At 40.7% G+C, this 16,859-nt stretch overlaps 2 protein-coding genes across 3 annotated transcripts in view; both read right to left on the bottom strand.

The window, feature by feature from the left end:
• The window catches only part of LOC140347181 (probable E3 ubiquitin-protein ligase HECTD4), a 28,659-nt gene extending 17,381 nt beyond the window's left edge, over window positions 1–11,278 (bottom strand). The window contains exons 1-28 of one of the 2 annotated variants that reach the window (XM_072433541.1): window positions 10,636–11,278; window positions 8,395–8,936; window positions 7,376–7,465; window positions 7,178–7,305; window positions 6,211–6,319; window positions 5,680–5,818; window positions 5,434–5,604; window positions 5,150–5,342; window positions 4,909–5,070; window positions 4,698–4,811; window positions 4,485–4,625; window positions 4,171–4,406; window positions 3,953–4,095; window positions 3,798–3,868; window positions 3,614–3,719; window positions 3,411–3,531; window positions 3,204–3,332; window positions 2,909–3,033; window positions 2,660–2,813; window positions 2,489–2,586; window positions 2,213–2,411; window positions 2,011–2,130; window positions 1,823–1,927; window positions 1,551–1,714; window positions 1,153–1,398; window positions 838–1,030; window positions 173–277; window positions 9–101 (exon numbers count right to left, since the gene is read on the bottom strand). In XM_072433541.1, the coding sequence (XP_072289642.1) occupies window positions 9–101; window positions 173–277; window positions 838–1,030; window positions 1,153–1,398; window positions 1,551–1,714; window positions 1,823–1,927; window positions 2,011–2,130; window positions 2,213–2,411; window positions 2,489–2,586; window positions 2,660–2,813; window positions 2,909–3,033; window positions 3,204–3,332; window positions 3,411–3,531; window positions 3,614–3,719; window positions 3,798–3,868; window positions 3,953–4,095; window positions 4,171–4,406; window positions 4,485–4,625; window positions 4,698–4,811; window positions 4,909–5,070; window positions 5,150–5,342; window positions 5,434–5,604; window positions 5,680–5,818; window positions 6,211–6,319; window positions 7,178–7,305; window positions 7,376–7,465; window positions 8,395–8,936; window positions 10,636–10,782 (4,344 nt within the window). In that variant the 5' untranslated portion in view covers window positions 10,783–11,278. The remainder of the gene's footprint in view (window positions 1–8; window positions 102–172; window positions 278–837; window positions 1,031–1,152; window positions 1,399–1,550; window positions 1,715–1,822; window positions 1,928–2,010; window positions 2,131–2,212; window positions 2,412–2,488; window positions 2,587–2,659; window positions 2,814–2,908; window positions 3,034–3,203; window positions 3,333–3,410; window positions 3,532–3,613; window positions 3,720–3,797; window positions 3,869–3,952; window positions 4,096–4,170; window positions 4,407–4,484; window positions 4,626–4,697; window positions 4,812–4,908; window positions 5,071–5,149; window positions 5,343–5,433; window positions 5,605–5,679; window positions 5,819–6,210; window positions 6,320–7,177; window positions 7,306–7,375; window positions 7,466–8,394; window positions 8,937–10,635) is intronic. The other variant, XM_072433542.1, reaches the window with a different exon arrangement.
• Window positions 11,279–12,954: 1,676 nt separating this feature from the next.
• Window positions 12,955–16,641, bottom strand: LOC140346909 (group 3 secretory phospholipase A2-like). Its single transcript, XM_072433134.1, has 7 exons — window positions 16,058–16,641; window positions 15,711–15,843; window positions 15,384–15,518; window positions 14,239–14,975; window positions 13,974–14,094; window positions 13,334–13,450; window positions 12,955–13,191 (listed from the first exon to the last, which is right to left on the bottom strand). The coding sequence occupies exons 1-7, from the start codon at window positions 16,533–16,535 to the stop codon at window positions 13,017–13,019; spliced, it is 1,896 nt and encodes a 631-aa protein (XP_072289235.1). The 5' UTR covers window positions 16,536–16,641; the 3' UTR covers window positions 12,955–13,016.
• Window positions 16,642–16,859: the final 218 nt, after the last annotated feature.

The raw sequence follows: 16,859 nt of genomic DNA, 5'->3' as shown, positions 1-16,859 counted from the left end.
TTTAAAACCTGCCTTAGTGCAAGGACCACATTTTCTAAATCACTAAAATCAAGAGGGATCTCCTTCAGGGAACACAGAAGCTCAAGTTCTTTAATTTTGTTCTATTGGAAAAAACAAGAAAGCATACATGAATTATAAGCTCAAGAGAAAACATGAGGAGTAGAGCCAATACCTCAAAGAAATGATAATCATGGAAGAATGGTGTATTGTTTTCCAGCTTGCCCTGCTGAGCCTCCTCTACCTCATTCTGCCACTTTTGTTCCAGTTCTGCTACACTCTGAATAAAAAAGCAGCAATAATTAAACACTTTGGTGCTCACACGTTTGCAAACCTGCTGTACTGTGATGGTTTGGATTTTTAGTTAAAGGCGTAATGGATGATTTTTTTGGCCCAAATCTGAGTCATTTCCTCGTGGCGTGGACTGCCGATTTGTCCTGCCACGTATCAATCATAGAACGCACCTACTGCTCACCTGCAGCCTCGTCGGCTCGTCCCCAGGAGAGCAGCACGTTTCGCCGTGGCTAAGCGCATGGATCTATCATAATAGTTCCTCAGTGTACGGGACAAAATTAAGACAGAGAAAGACAGTTCGAGCTGACTCATGAAGAGACGGAAATCTACGGGAGAGGAGAGATGCGATGCGATCCGTCGCGCTAATAAACAAACGCACTTCTAGTCACAATACTCTTGTGTAGGTCCGCACGGGGGAGTGCACATGCGCACTTCTGCTTCAGTTCTCAAAAAAAAAAAATCGCTAATTACGCCTTTAAACAAATAAACTAAAGCATAATGTATACACAACGCTATGTGTAGTCTGCTGTATAAATTACAGCTTACCTGTAGTTGCCGTTCCATTGCATTGATTTTCTTAAAGGTTTCAGCCATGATCTTACACACAAGGTCATATTCTTCAGCATGATCTTCACGGTACTGATAGTTGACTAGTGACTGAAGAGCATCCACCAAGCTCAGATGTTTTATTACACAGGATACAATGACTTCCTCCATAACATCTGGTCTGATCACCTCTCTAGAGAATTTATTGTGAGAAACAAAAATATATAATATATATTTTATATATATTTATGCCACAGTAGCTCTATATGGCAATCATTTGAAATACATTTTCCCACTCCTTGACTTCCAACTTACTTGATACTAGGCCGGAACTGTGGGCGAGCTCTTCCGGACACTTCTCTGAGTCTCGTCATGATGCCTGGAGGCAAGCGAATACGAGGTAAATCAAAATAGGTTCCTGGCATAAGACCTGGAGGTGGGATGAGCACATCTGACGGGTAAGTAAACTCCTGATCCTCTTCAATGGTGGGAGGTAGAGGTGACGGACTGGGGGTGAGGGCTGGTGAAATTGCACCATTGGCCTCAACTTGCCATTGACACCTGAAATATACATGCGTATCATGTATGTTCATTAACATGTACTGTCCGGACCAAATAAACACATAATACGAAATAAATAGTGTAATAGTGATATCAATTATTATTTGGACATTATATGTAACCTTCTTTTGCAAATGTTTTTGCCGTCTTACCTTTGCAGCAGCTTTGAGCAAAGCAAATCATGGCAGGTCTCTTCTTCTCGTGTCACTTCTGGCCCATTATATAAAATCCGGAGCATTGAGCAAGCTAGCACTGACAGTCCCAGTGCCAGGTCTGCCAAGAATGGAAGGCCTCCAGAGACATCCTCTGATGACTCCTAGAGTATAATTATGTTTTGCAAAAAACAAAAAAGGTTATTTACTGTAGATTATAGCTATAGAACCAGTTTATTCAGTGAAACCTTTTCAAGTGTATAAAAAGTGACCTGAGCTCTGACAGTGCAGGAAAATCCCCACATGGCTTTATCGGGAGTGTTGTGTTCACGTCCACTCCTCATTTCAAAGGAAAAGGTTACAGTGTCACCTTCTACCTGCAAATGCACAAAATAACTTGTTATTCTAAATTGCATGTCTTGGCTCAGTCTGTATTATTATAGTAAGGTACCATAAGCACCTTGACAAGATCTTTGGGCCAGCCTGTACCCAATACACTCCGACTGCCATAACCCAGAGTGTTTCCTCCATACTCTGCAACTTTACGACTGTTGGTGTTGGGCCCTGCATAAATGACCAACTAAAACAATGGAGCAGTTTGTAAGTTATTAAAATATTAACAAAAACCTCATTGCCAAGTAAACAATTATAACCTTTATTACCTTGTCATAGTCATATTGTGAGGAGCAGCGAGAGTCAAATCGTAGGTACAGACAGCGTGCTCCAGGGATATGCACAGTCTCCTTAAATTTATAGTTGTCTCGCACAGGATGTACAGTTTCAACAGTCTTTCCAGCAGCCCAAGGGGCAGGAATCTTTAATCCAGTTAGGAATCCAGGCTCCTCACGTTCATCAAGAATCCTGATTTATACAAGGAGAATGAAGTTTCAGTAAAGTATATCATAACACTATTGATTTTATCTTAATATGTTACATACTTGTCATCAACTACACCCGCCTTGGCCCCTGGACAACAAACTGTCGGTGACGTTTCCTCAGAGAACAATGGTGCCTGAGTTTTCAGTAAAAGAGCAGTCTATAAAAAAGTAAGTTGGTCAAATAATGTTTATAATTTACACTAACCATTTTAAAATAAACAAAACACCAACCTGGCTGGTATAGAGAACAAGCTGGACTAACTGAGGCATCAGGGCATCAGCAAGAGTGAGGGTCTGCAGGTTAGGATGCATCAAAGAAGTCAGTAAGACAGGGAGCAGATGTCCCAGCATGGTCGCCTTTGTGACCTGTTCTAGGCCTTTTAACCTTAAAAAGTCCAAGAAAAACATATTTGACTGAGACTTCATTCATAAAAAACTGAATGAAGATGTGTACTCTATGTACAGTAACTCATGGTTTACCTGGTTTCTCTGTCGGTGATTTCACTGTTGATAAGAGCAGTAGTCACCTGCTGTAGAGTTTCCAACACCTGATCACAACTCACAAGGATTTTGGTTGCCAGAGAGAGGATATTACTTTGGAGCTCCTGGTGATGAAAAATAAAATGGGCCACTTACGTAACACTTCAAATATTACTAATGTCTGCAGATAAGCAGACGTGAAAAGACAAGACAATGCAACCATGACTGGCTGCGTTTATATGTTCAAGTACCACAAAGACACCTTTAAAATAGGGGATTTAAAGGGGATGTTTACCTGTACCTTCATTGTTTCCCCTTGGAGGGAGCTGTCACTGTCATCATTATCATCAGGACGGATGAGAATAGTGTTACTGAGGAGGTGGTTTTGTACTGCCATGAGGTAGCGGAGACAAGGTGAAACCACCTGTATAAATATAAAATGAGGCTTTTATATTGAAAATACAGTTAAAGTGATATGACCTATAAGAAAAAGAAACCACACAGGAACAGTAGATAGCAGCTTCTGGAAGTCATCTCTGGCGACAGTCTGGCATTTGGTTATGAGAAGGCAAGATTCACGAACAACAGTCTTGAGGATGCAATACAGCAGCTCATCATTTAGTCTGTGCAAAAATAATTGCATTTATTAGGTTCAAACACACATTGATTAAATTTGATAGAAAATGTAGACCTATGGTTGGATACCTGTAATGCTCATCTTCTTCACTACCAAATCGATTTTTCTGCAACTGATCCGCTAAATTTGTAAGAATGACATCACGAAGCTGTGAGAGGCCACCGTTTCTTTCTCCTTTATAATGCATAAAAACATGAGGTTAAGTTTTAAATCAAACTTAAAGATAAGTATGTAGGTGTAAGCAAACCTGACCTTCAGTGAGAACCAATTTCAGAAGTTTATTAAGTTCTGCCTCCCCCTGATACAGGGTGTTCAGGCCAGAGCTGCGGTAAAATGTTAAGTTGCAGTTACAACAGTTCAAGTCATTCAATATGAAAATAAATATGGATTAAAAATATGATGTTTACCTGATAGCTAGGCACACCTCTTTCTGGATTTCTGCCCCAATCTGATCCACAGGGGCCATTAGTAGCTGCCACAAAAGTAGGCTCGACCGACGTACACTTTCTCTATTCTGCTCCGATTGTGGATCGTAAAACCTAAATACCACCTGTGGAAAGGATGAGTAGAAAACAAAAAATAAATACAGTAAAAGACTTGAGAACACATTTTGAAAACAACAAACCTGAAACACCACTAAGATGCAGCGAATGATGCAAGTATCGCCATTCACCATGGCCCTCTCCATGATGTCGCAGATGCTGCTGAAGTGACGGGCCTCAATAGGATGCTGTTTGCCCAGTAAAGCACCTAGGGGCACATTGTTGCTACTGGCAGCAAGCAAATTCAGCTGGTGTATGCACATGGCACCAATGTGGTGAAGTAGCTGGTTGATCACTTCACCAGTTGTCACCATCTCATCTATGAAAACATACAGCTCTGGTAACATTTCTAACTTTGACACACATTCTGAGACGTTGAGATCCAGAGGGAATCTACCTTTGGGTTCTTTGATGATGTGACTGACCCCAAGCCTGTAGCACACATGATGAAAGGCTTGGTTCCCAGGGTTGTACCATTGATCGATGTAATCACTGGAGCAGGTCCAGATCAAATTGTTCAATGCATCGTAGCAAGCTCCTGGAGAAAAAATATATATATAGTCATATCCTCTGATAGAGTGAATTATTGTTTTTAGCTGTAGTAACTTACCAAGCCCAGTTACTTGGGCTCCTCTTCCTAGAGAACTGCCAGGAGCATCAATCAAGTCTGCACGGCTGCTGAATTGACCATCAGCCAAGTTAAAGACGAGGCTTGAGGCTAGAACTGAACAGGGCATAAGGTCAACTGACACATGAAATGGCAAATCAACGTTAATCCAAAAACATAATTGTGTTTAAATGGCGCACATTACAGTACATACTTTTGAGAGAGGATAGGCTGCTGGTGCCTCCAAACAGAGACCGTGTTGCTGAGCTTCCAGACACACCAGGAGGTGAAACCAGCATCACAAGATATGTTCCACATACATACATGGGTGTCCTCCTCAAAGTCTTAAGAGGAAGTCCACAGCTAGTGTTGACAGCTTAAAAAAAGTTTATATAAAATTAGCTTCAGTTTGCTTCCTTCACTCTTTTAGTTTTTGGGGGCCTAGAACTTATTACCAGATTGTTCCTCTTTGACTGTGTTGGTGATGGCAGAGCCAGTGAGGGCAGCCAAAGTGGCAGAGTGGGAGGCTCGAAAACGTGACATTCGACTAAGGAGTAGTTCATTCAAGCACTTTGAAGACTCGCCTTCTTTGCGATTGAGAATGACCCTCTCCTGCAGGACATCTGCAACACAAAGCCCTGTCTGTGTCTGCAAGGAAAGAAAAACATATTTTTAGAAAAACAAGGCAGCATAGTAAAATCAAGCCAGATATACAACAGCTAACATATTGGGTACTTACAGAGAGGCAAAAGACATCCATAAAAACGGAGTGCCCTTTTTGAGTTTTTTCATTGAGACTGGCTGGTGACCAAACCCAGTACAGGTAGGTCCCATCTGAACAGAGGTGCAGAGTGGTCAAACTGCTGCCGACTGGGAAGTGATGAGCTGGCATGGGCACAATCTGGCAAACCTAGTTATGGCAAAGCAAACGTGGCATAAGCACAAGCCTTTAGTCTTTTTTGTTAATAAACACATTTAATAGTACCTGTAGTGTGTAGGGGTCTACAACTTGGCAAAGCTGATGAGGCTTGGCATCAAAGGACAAAGGTCGATGGAGGAGGCGACCACTGCAGAACACCACCCAGCCTGGCTCAAGCTCTTCATTTCGACAATACACAAAGCCCCTGAACAGGCAAAGAATATTTATAGAAAACAAGAATATGTAGAGTAGAATTACAGTAGAATGCAAAGTCATTGCATTGCATTCATCTGTGTCATGAGCTATCCCCTATTGCCCTGGAACCACAGCACACCTGGAAACACAAAGAGACACAAACTCAATATGCTCAGAATCACTTATGCCTGGCCTGATGGGACATTACTACAAGCAACATTTAAAAAACAAAACAACAACAAAAAGTGACAGTAAATGCAATGCAATGCAGTAAAACTGTGTTGCGCTAAAAAGAAAAGTGGTTTTATGAGCCTTATTCAGTCAAAAAGAGGAACTTTAGATTTGGTCCACGTCATTTTCCGCTCAAATAAGTGACGTAGCGAGAAAGGGAAGTCACATTACCTCAGTGTCCCATGTAAACCAGAGCCGAGTTTGCCGAGTCCTCGCCCAGCGGAGTTGGTTGTGTACAGATATAGGCCGTCTGTGGCTAGACAGCGGCCCAGGTCAGTGTCTGAAAGACATAAGGCAAGTTCAAATGAGCGGCATGATAACATCAAGGGTTATTTGGCATTATAGTTCATGCTAAACCTTTAGAGCAAAGGCCTATATTATTTTTAGGCTTGAGCCATTCCATGGAATGGAATGCGACAAGTCTTTGTTTTGCCTGGTTTCTTATCATTATTATTCATGGTCATTTTTCCACCCACAACTTGGTCTTCCAGCCATCAGTAACTACCAATACTTGTAAGATTTGCTGTATAATATTGATATAATACTAGTTTTAATATGTTCCTTCTCTACACAGTCATGAAGTGAAGGAAACGGTTCAAATACATTTTTCATTTTTAATAACATTAACCCCCAGATCGAATCGAAATCAGATCGAATCGGAAATCAGATCGAAATCGGAGCGAATCGGATCTGAGAAATCGGAAAAAAACGATTTTGAAACGTAAAAATCGGTATCAAATCGATTCTTGAAATTTGAATCGAAACCCAGCTCTACTATAGGATAAGGTTATCTTGCGAGGGGAGTGTCGGGAAACAATATTCATGAACCAAGGGGGGATATAATGGCGTGTAATTGTCAGAGCAGCGGCTTTATCTGCAGAAACTGTCCGGGTCTTGTTGGTGTTCTGTCATTTGTTTGATTCAACAATGTTAACAGTTTGACAATATCAATATAAGAACATTTAGAGTACTGGTCTACATTGAAAGCAATCATGCATCATGAGAAGCAAGAATGTATGCTTGATCGGGACAAGCACTAAATTAACAAATCCAAGCCGAATTTATCTTCTTATATGTAATGGCTGATTGGCTGTGGCTGTAATTGGGGTAAACATCTGAAATGGAACTCTTATTCCACCTTTATTCTCTGCACCGCCTGCCGCGTTATCTGGAGTGGGCAACATGTCCTCAAACCCCCAGGAAACACCATGTTTCCCCCCCAATAGGCAGGATGGGGAGCCTGGGCCTCCTTCCAGAAGTAAAAGTCTGAAAAAACAACAAATATTTGAATTGGGCAACAACATAACAGAGCAAAATGAGTGACTAACTGCCTCACCTGTACAAGACATCGGACACAGGGAGTTGCCCTAGATCAGTTTGCTTCTGTAGCAAATGAACTGTGTGAATAAAAGTCTTCAGAGAACCCCTGGAAAACATGAGGAATAGATTATCCTTTTAGGTAGATTTTAATACATAAACAGAGTATATTTGTATTTACATGTATACAATAGCTCCATATAAAAAAACAGCTCTCATTGTTAACTAGCAACTAATAACTTAACAAAGAATGGAGGTAGAATGAGGTCAGAAGCACTCAATTAGCCTGCTAGATGGAGAGCCGGGTTGTTTTTCTCACTACAAAGAGCCCTCAGCTTGAACAGAGGCTGAACAATGAGAGGAGTTCTGGCTTTGACAAGTCAACATTCAATGTCACAAGCAGAAGTCTATTTAACGCAAAAATATCAAGTGAAGGCCCGGTTGTTTCATAAAACCTGTTAAGAAAAGGGAGGTTTACAGCCCGACTTCTCTGAACTGAGCGTAAACAAAGTCCTCCAGACTTAGTCCATTTCACCACTCAGCACCCGTCTATTACAGCCCACAGATACTGAATCTAAGAGTCCAGATACTGACCAACTGCTCAATGCAAAACCATAACCACACTATCATAGAAATGCACTGCCTTCACCTGCATTAGATTAGAGAAAATGATAGAACTGCTCAAATGATTATTTTTCAAATAATGCTCAGAAATATAATATATAATACATTTTCCCCAAGATATTGATATGCTGTGCATTTGTGGCCATTAATTAGATATGCTAATGATGATAACAATGGGTCTTGGGTTCTGAGTTTCAGCTTCCTGTAATGAATAAAATGCCTATGTTGAAAATAAATGGCCTATGTGAATGTTCTTAAAAGGCTGTCTATTGTAATGCTAACTCCACATCCTGGGATTGATTTCCGATGGGGTCTTTCTGAGTGAGGCTTGCATGTTCTCCCCGTGTCTGCAGAGGTTTCCTCTATGGTCTATCAAGATGATTGTGTCACTAAACATTTTGTAGAGAATATTACCTGGCACAAGACAGTGCAACAAGAGCAGCTGCAGCATTCTCCCTCTGTCTCGGTGAGTGAAGACTCTGTGGCTGCGACTGTTCCACCTCTTGAAAGCCATCTTCTAGCCAGGAGCAGAGCAGTCCCTCCAGGCCATTGAGACAGTCAGTGGGCTCTTTACTGAGGCTGAGAGGCTGGCAGTCGCGCAAACAAGCCAGCAACACCTCTGCTGTGACACCGCACAGAGCAGGGTCATTGCGAGTCTGAGACTGCAGAAGAGGGAAGACTAGGAGCAGGCCCACGCGGGAGGTGAACGGGGCCTGCTCGGGCTGCTGGAGCAGACCCTGTCTCTTTAACAAGGCCAAGGTCTCCTCATCAGCACCTCCTGTTCCCTCACGATCCTGCTGCTCCTCCAGGGCCAGCTGCCTCTGCGCCCCCCACAGGCCACGCAGAGCATTGAGGCGGTACTCCAACAGACGTGCGTATGCATTACTCTGGTTTCCACACACAGCTCGGAGACGTTCAGCAAGCTCGACTGGATTCTTAGTTTCAAATGTCAAAATCTAAAAACAAAACAAACAAAAATATCACTCATTGCAGAAAAATAATTCATATTTAAAGTCTAAATTTGACTTTACAACCAGATAATGTTTGCAATTAATTTGTATTATGCAAGAGTTTTAATCTACAGAACTTTGCGTTGCACATAAACAATGCTCAGTAAGAGAACAGATTTTGGAAAGCCTATGAAGAGTGAAACAATGTGCTTTATGTGCACTTAGCCAGCACTACAGATATTGATCACCGTCTCTGGTTTGCGAATCATGGGCTGGAAGGAAATCCATTATTCCATTTAACTGTGACTATTTGTATTGATTCAATTTCAGAAATGCTACTAAGATTACAGCAACACCCGTTACTGCATTGTTTCTTACTCTGCAAACCACTGATAACCGTAAACAAAGTCAGACTCAGCATTGGACATGGAACGACTTTTTCCTTTTCCTATTTTGTTTTTAAAAGCCAGCCATTAAACTAGGGTTTATTGATTTGTGTGGGGTCAAGTGTCGGCCATGTGATAAAAATGTCACTATCCACCATATTGCTTCTCAGTTGTAAACACATACTATTAACAATCTTTACTGTGAATCTTTGTATAAACTACCACAATAAAAACGACTGGCTTACGGGTTACAGAAAATTAGCATAAATGCAGTTTTAATTATAGTTTAACTTTTAGAAATTGTCTGGCCACTGAAATACAGCGCGAAAACATTCCAAGTGCAACGGTACAGTAATAGCGCTGTAATAGATAGTATGGTCATGACATTTTATGGGGATTGTGCGCTTAGACGTTTGTAAAAAGCCATCAGGTACTCGTGACCACATGCATTTCAGAACGTGTTTGTAGAGGTCTTATCTTAACTACAGGGTGAGCAGCCCCATGGAGATATTTAAGAATCTGAAGAAGACACTGCTCAGGATTTACTAATTGCCAACATGTCAGAAGTTTTTCTTTAAAAAAGGGTTGCGGAGAGATCTGAAGCAAGCCGTCTTTAACAAAACATAAATACATTATTTATTTCCACTATTATGTTATGGATATTCTGAACGCGTGATTAATAGAATTCCTAATAATAATCATCATCATCCTGCCCCAGCTACATTGTAAAATGGTGTTTGAGTTTATGATGAATGATGCACTAGTGCAGGCATCACATTTTATAACCATTGAAAATACTGCATGTAGGTAGGTTTGGTTTAAGGAACCTTTTTTGCTGAAGCCTTTCAGTGGTGAGATTGATTTTTCCACAAATAAACAAGCATGGCAGTCTAAGGTTTCTATAAGCGTCAAGTGTAGTCATAAGTATTAATTTCAATCTTGGATAGCTTTGTGGTACATTTCACAAACAATGGCAATAAACTTAATTGAATCAATTTAATTTGAAATCCCAAATGCTATGGGTTGTTATATTGAGGTGAACTTGGAACTTGCATAACGTTACTGACTTAGTATTAAATGAGAATTAAGTGAATAGATACAGCAATGCATATGCAATGCATTCAGGAACCCATGTGAACTCTTATTTTGATACGACTTAACAGGAACTGTACGTGAAAGGTGGGTTCCGACAGGAAACTACTGTGCACCAACACTAGTCGACAGTAATGACAGGGGAAACAAATCATACTTAATATAAAAATTGGCATCGGTGTAAAATGGACCCAAAACCAGCATGTGCTGACGGGGCTTTCACTCACCTCCTGCTCGGTGTCACCCTGCTCTGACACTCCGATTTCACTGGGCAGCTCGGCCAGATCTGTGACCCGAATGAGCCCATCGTGGAGAAAAATCGTCTCCTCCTTCACCGACAGCCACTGGGACGAGTCCACGGCCCCGGAGCCCATCACTCTCTCCTCCGACAGCGATGCCAAAGGGGTCGAACATTAAAAATTCAGTGCCAGCATAACAGAAACGCCCAGGCTAGCCAATTACTGGGCTACAAAAACATGTTTACTGCAGTCTCGTCTGACAGTAATGCACCTAACACATCACAAGTCAAATCGCGACAAAAAAACACAAACGCGGCGGATTGGCGGACAATATGTTGACAAAACTCGTGCTCGGTGCTGCTAGCGGTGGATGCTAAGCGCTTAGCTGCAGCGCCGTCCGTGCTAACTCACCGCACAGATCGGTATAACGTTACTGGGCAGGGTGGGCGTGACACTTGTGCTAATACCGCTATGTTGCCTTTTCAAAACGGGACGGTGTTTATAGGACAAAAGCTGCACCTGGAACAATCCAATCTCACAATTTAAATCGAATCGCTTCTGCTGCTGGCCCGGTCACTGTGTCGGTGACGGGGGGAAACACTGAAGTCCTCAGCTGTCAGCGCGACGCCATGTTGTTTCCAGGGCGAACAAGCCTCTCCCAGCATGCACCGCGGACACGACAAAAAGCTGTCAAATATTCATGAAGCCCATAGATCTATGAAGAGCCACCGTGCACTACATGGAAGTATTACTTTATATGATTTGGCTGCAGGGAAAGTGGCATGGATCTAGTTAAACTGGCAGAGGAGTATTTTTCAGCGTGTTCAACAAACAAAATAAGGCTCTAAGCTTCAAAACAGACAGAAACGGACCCTGAATTAAAGTTGTAGTTATTTCTAATAAGATTGTGAACAAGCAATAATAATCATTGGACTACAGAGAAAAATGCAAAACGATATGAGCAAATAATTAGTATAGTGAAAGTATTTGCCAGGCGTGAACTAACTATGGCCTGGGGCCTAATTTGGCCCTCAGGCTTCCAGCTGAATTGTGCTGAATTGGCCCAACTTCCCAAAAGTAGTACTTTTAAAGCATTTCGTTTTTTAAGTTCTGCTATCATAATTTAAATAGCAAACATTTGTGTGTGATTCTGAGCTGTTCCATTGTGCGGTCTCAGTCAAACCTACATCAAATATGATTCACTTTATTGTCCTGTAATTAGGCCTTTTTGTTTCGTAGCCTATATATTTCAATATACAGCAGCTGGTGGACAAATGTTTGGACACCCCTGATTTAAGATGCCAAAGATATTATAATAACATTATATACATTGCAATATTAATCTCTCTACTGTCAATATTATTCTACGTACTTTCCAGGTTTTGTGAGACTGTGGCCTATTCAAGAAAAAAACTACAAAACTTTTAATCCATGTTCCAGAACTTTGGTATTTCTTTTCCTTGCATTGTTATGAGAGCAAATTGTGTAATACTGGCATTTTTAGGCGAGACTTTACAGGCAAAACAAAAATGTTCTGTCAATTTACTCTCTCAACATATAGGCTTTCATGAGAAAACAACGCAATTGTTCAATCTTCTCCTACATTTGTTTTACTATTCATTTAATCCACTTAAATCCATACATTTCTGAAGATATTGTAACTCCAAAGACTGTTTTCTTAAAATGTATTTTCTCCCCCAGAGCCACAGGTGAAACTTTTAGGCCAATTTTCAGTCAGGCTACATTTACTCAAAAAATAAATAAGATATCCAAAATATCCCATCCCCACTGTAATTTTTGTCTAATATGTAAACTAAAGTAACCAAGAAATACAAATCTGGCTTTGTCCATTTTTCTGATTTAAATAGCTGTTTCTGATCTAAACATATAGTCACAAAGTGCTTCACACAGTAATAGTAGCTGAGTCAGTAGGGCCCTAAAGACTAAAATGCTTGTTTGTAAAAGTGAGACTTAAGATGCTTCTTAAAGACTTATACAGGGTCCAAAGTACGCAAGGAGTTCAGTCCAAAGTCAGGGCACACCAGCAGGTTTTAAATATGTTCGACGGACCATCAGAGCAATAGCGTTTGATACATAAAATGCCTTATTTCTGTATGGAAAAACTTACAGGATGAAAACGTGTACTATATTTTTTCTTACATTTATGAGAATAAAGTACATTTTTTCAATCTTTAAATTTAAGATTTTTTCCTTTGTTCATCTAGTGTCTCGCCTTTAAAAAATATTCACAAGTATATCAAATAAAAACAATATCAATATTCAGTATAATGGTGCTGTACAAGATGGAACAACCTCATGATGAGAAAAAGATCCTGCAAAATGTCAAGCTTATGATTGGCTTAGTCATGTCATGTGAGCGGGGCCATAGCTTCATTTCTCAGCCTTAGGCATCGCTTATAAAGCTGTACAGAAATCCTTCCTTTTCTGTGCTTGCTGGAATTTTGCACCCGAGCAATGTCGTTTTGCTCTATCTTCTTAAGTGCTTGAAGTAGGTCAGAGGCTTTAGAGAAGCCTCCAGAGCAGCTGAGGAATACACAAAGCACAATTCAATATTTTTGTAAACCTAAAGGTTACATTTATATATCCTACTGTATATGTAGACAACATCTATCTCCAACAGCTTTTACAACATATTAAGCAAAGGAACTGTGTAAGTAAAATCAACCTGTTTCTGTGATGGCATTTTTTTCTCTTTGGTAGTTTGAAACAATTTTCAGAGACCGAATCCTCCAAGAGAGACGCAACCTTGGATTGCTTTGACTTTCGTATCTCTCGAGCCAAACTATGAAGGACACACAAGAAATAATGTGTAACCACCATGAAAGCAAACAACCATAGATGCACATTTAGGGAATGTGCTAGTGGTTTGACACCTTAGAGAAAAATAACACTATACTAAAACATTTTGTTGTAAAATAATACTATAAATTCCGTAGATTGCGGTCATTAAGTTCAGTTCCACCGGCACCCTCCAGTTGTGACTTGCCAAATGTTTCGCCTGCCGCGTGCATAATTGGCAGTTAAGGTTGAAAAAGGTTAAGGTAGACTTTATTGTGCCTGGAGGGAAATTGGCCCTCGGAGGAGCAGTAAAGATATAGTCATATAACACAAGGTAAGGTAACTTTATTTGTACCCAAGGGTAGATTTGGTTGCAGGTAAAAAGTTGAACGCATATAAAAACACAACGCATATTTAAGAGTTTATCAGAGACAGGTTTTTGAATATTTAACATTGTTGTAGGTTTATATTATTTCAGTCAAATATCTGGTTGGATGCTTGCTTTTTAACCTTATCCATGTTGTTACCGTCTGGTGCAGGCACAGTGATATGCTGGCTTTGTGTCCAAGTTCTTCAGGCCAAACCTTTTCTTCAGAGGAGGTATTTTGTAACTACATTCATCAAGATGTTTGAGGCTTTCACAAAAATCTGTGATGGACAATATCAAAATGTTACCACATATTTCTAACTAATCTAATTCTGTACACTTTTCAATCCAATCCAATAATAGTATTTGCCACATATTTAAATTAACACAATTTGCTGTAAGTGCTGTTATTATGTTCTCAATACCTGTTTTTATATGTGATGATTCATTTTCTTTGAGGTCCACGTCTCCAATGTTGATTATTTTTTTATTTGGTTTGCCTCTTCCAAAAGGAATATCCATTTGACTTTGTTTTTTGCTTTCCAAGTAATGAGCCAAAGGTTTAGTTGTGGTATTGTCATAGTGTTGAGCAGATGTGGTTGAGCTCATCTGTCTTTTGGGTACGTTTGTTGTAAACATCCATTTTGCTGTAGCTGTGTCCTTTTTAGGTACAACAGCTGGGAAAGTTGAGGTCAGAGGTGAGTCTTTGTTTTGGGAGAGAAAAGCTTTTTGGGTTACTGGTCTTTTTGACGATGCAGTGGTTGGATTGATGCATGGTGTTAACAGATGAGGGTTTGTGGTTTTAGGACCTCCACTTTGAATACCCAAACTCTTCAGTCTCTTTGTTTTCCTAGAAATGTCTTTGTTAAGTAAAGTGGTGTGGCGATACGGAGCCACAGTGGATATCTTTTCAACTTTTCTTCTGCATCCTTTTGTTTTCTTGCGAAAGAAAGTGTCTCCTCTGGGAGGATCCTTAGAAACACATTTTTCCTCTTGCTTTAGTTTCTTTCTGGACGGCTCAATCTCATGGTCAGACTCTCGCTGAGCCTCACTTACAGTTGGCATGCTGCTACCACCTTTTTCACTATTGCTTATAAAAGCTGTGTTATTATAAACCAGCCTTTTGAAGATGGCATATGGGGCCTCTTGTGTCACTTTGCACCTATAAAGCATAAAAAAATATATGATTTCTATAACATTTTTCACATGTCATTTACCTTGATACAGCACCATTTTACACACTACAATTTACTCGTTAATTGTAATGTTAATTTTGGAAAGGTTCCTGATTATTTCTATTATATGTCATTTATATAATCTCAGACAAATATGAGGGGAATATGACACGGTAATTTCAGTTATTTATAGCTCATATGTAAATGTGTTGTATTTAATTACCATTTCACTAGGTATTCTTGATATTATCAAGAATACCTAGTGAAATGGTCTTTGGCCTTTGCAAAGGCCAAAGGGCATTTGACATAAATCACTCACTAAATCACTAAAATGTTAAATGCCAGAGTTCTCTCCAAAAGATGCCTAAAAACAAGGTTTTGAATTTGTTCCTTACATTCCCCACCAGTACATCTCAGTGCATCGCTTTTGTAGTTTGAGCTCAATACATGGGACTTTTAGGAGTTTGAAAAAGCTGTAGAGCACCATACTAGAGATGGTGTCATTCACGTCCATGAGACACTGTCGAAACCTGGAGAGAGGAAAGCAGAGAGACATGAACAAAAGACTACAGATCTAACCACACTTCTTTTAGCCAACAATACATAACAGATCGATTGATGCATAGACTTGCAAGTTTCAACCACATCTAAAAAAATCCTCTCATGGATCTGCAGAGACCTACAGGGTGCAGACAGTGTGTTTATACTGCAGTGGCACTGACCTCTGGTCACAGTCACAGTGAGAGACTGTGAAAAAGTTTGAATTAAAGACTCCGTAATTCACAGTGAAAGCACGAATGGTGTGTTGGCAGTGGTCATGCTCACGGCAGCATCTGTCTGCACTCTCAAACATACCTGTAATGAGCAGAGTTTATACACTTCACTTATGTAACACGCATGGGAGATAACAATCATCTATTACACTGAAAAGAGAAATAGCTGTAGGGCCTACATTCTCCACGCAGTGCGTAAGTTCAACTGGGTCTGTTTCTTATTCTATTCTAATTATCATCCTCTATTCTTCCAAAAGACAATAAACTCAATGGGTATAATCTGAAATTCTTCTCACCAAGTTCATCATATCCAAGAGCTTGGCTTCCAGTTCCACACCATAGAGTTCCCGGGAAAATCCAGGAGCGTTTTGTCCGCATCTTTGGCTCTGCTTCTTTGTGGCTGCGATCCTCATGAAGCGCATCAGTCTTGACGCATGGTGCAAAGGGAGACAGTATAACGCTTAAGTTAAATCTGTGAGAGAGCCGCTCTTTCTCACCACTGCTCCTGTTGCAAGACGTCTTGTAGTTTTCTATGACCAGTGCGTTGCTCATTACGTCGCACGCCAGCAGACGCACGTCCTCGGACCACAGGGAGACGTACAGGGCCAAGCCGCTATCTTCGCGAAGAAACGTGACCTGTGTGTGGCCTTGCCCAAAATAACTCTCTGTGAGACAAGAGATGGTCCCGGGGCCCATCACAGTTTGCAATTTACATTCAACGAGCGTTTGTATGGCAATAACATTTTGAATAAAAGCTATCCATCTAACAGGCATTTCAGCGCGAGAATAGATTGCACTATGAATTAAAAGATAAATTAAAGTAGGTTTTGGCACAAAGAACCCTTCGAGTTATCCAGTGTCTGCACCGGCAAGGTAAAATAGTGTGAGACAAACCTTGTGCCTCCAGGGGACCGAGCTAGAAGGAGTCTGTGATTGGTCTGTCATCAGTTGAGATGAAGATGACGCTCCCTCAAGAGTCAGGTTATAAAACTACAGGCCGGAGGCACAAAACACCAGCAACAGCCTCACACTGCAGTTTCCATGTATATCATTGGACACAGCTTCCATCTTTGACCCGGGCTAGGCGCAGATAAACAC

This window comes from Eucyclogobius newberryi, unplaced genomic scaffold, assembly GCF_026437365.1.
Source record: "Eucyclogobius newberryi isolate DKJ021-1_F unplaced genomic scaffold, fEucNew1.0.hap1 SCAF_6, whole genome shotgun sequence".
Taxonomy (NCBI): domain Eukaryota; kingdom Metazoa; phylum Chordata; class Actinopteri; order Gobiiformes; family Gobiidae; genus Eucyclogobius; species Eucyclogobius newberryi.
This window is presented reverse-complemented; position numbering and strand designations above follow the sequence as displayed.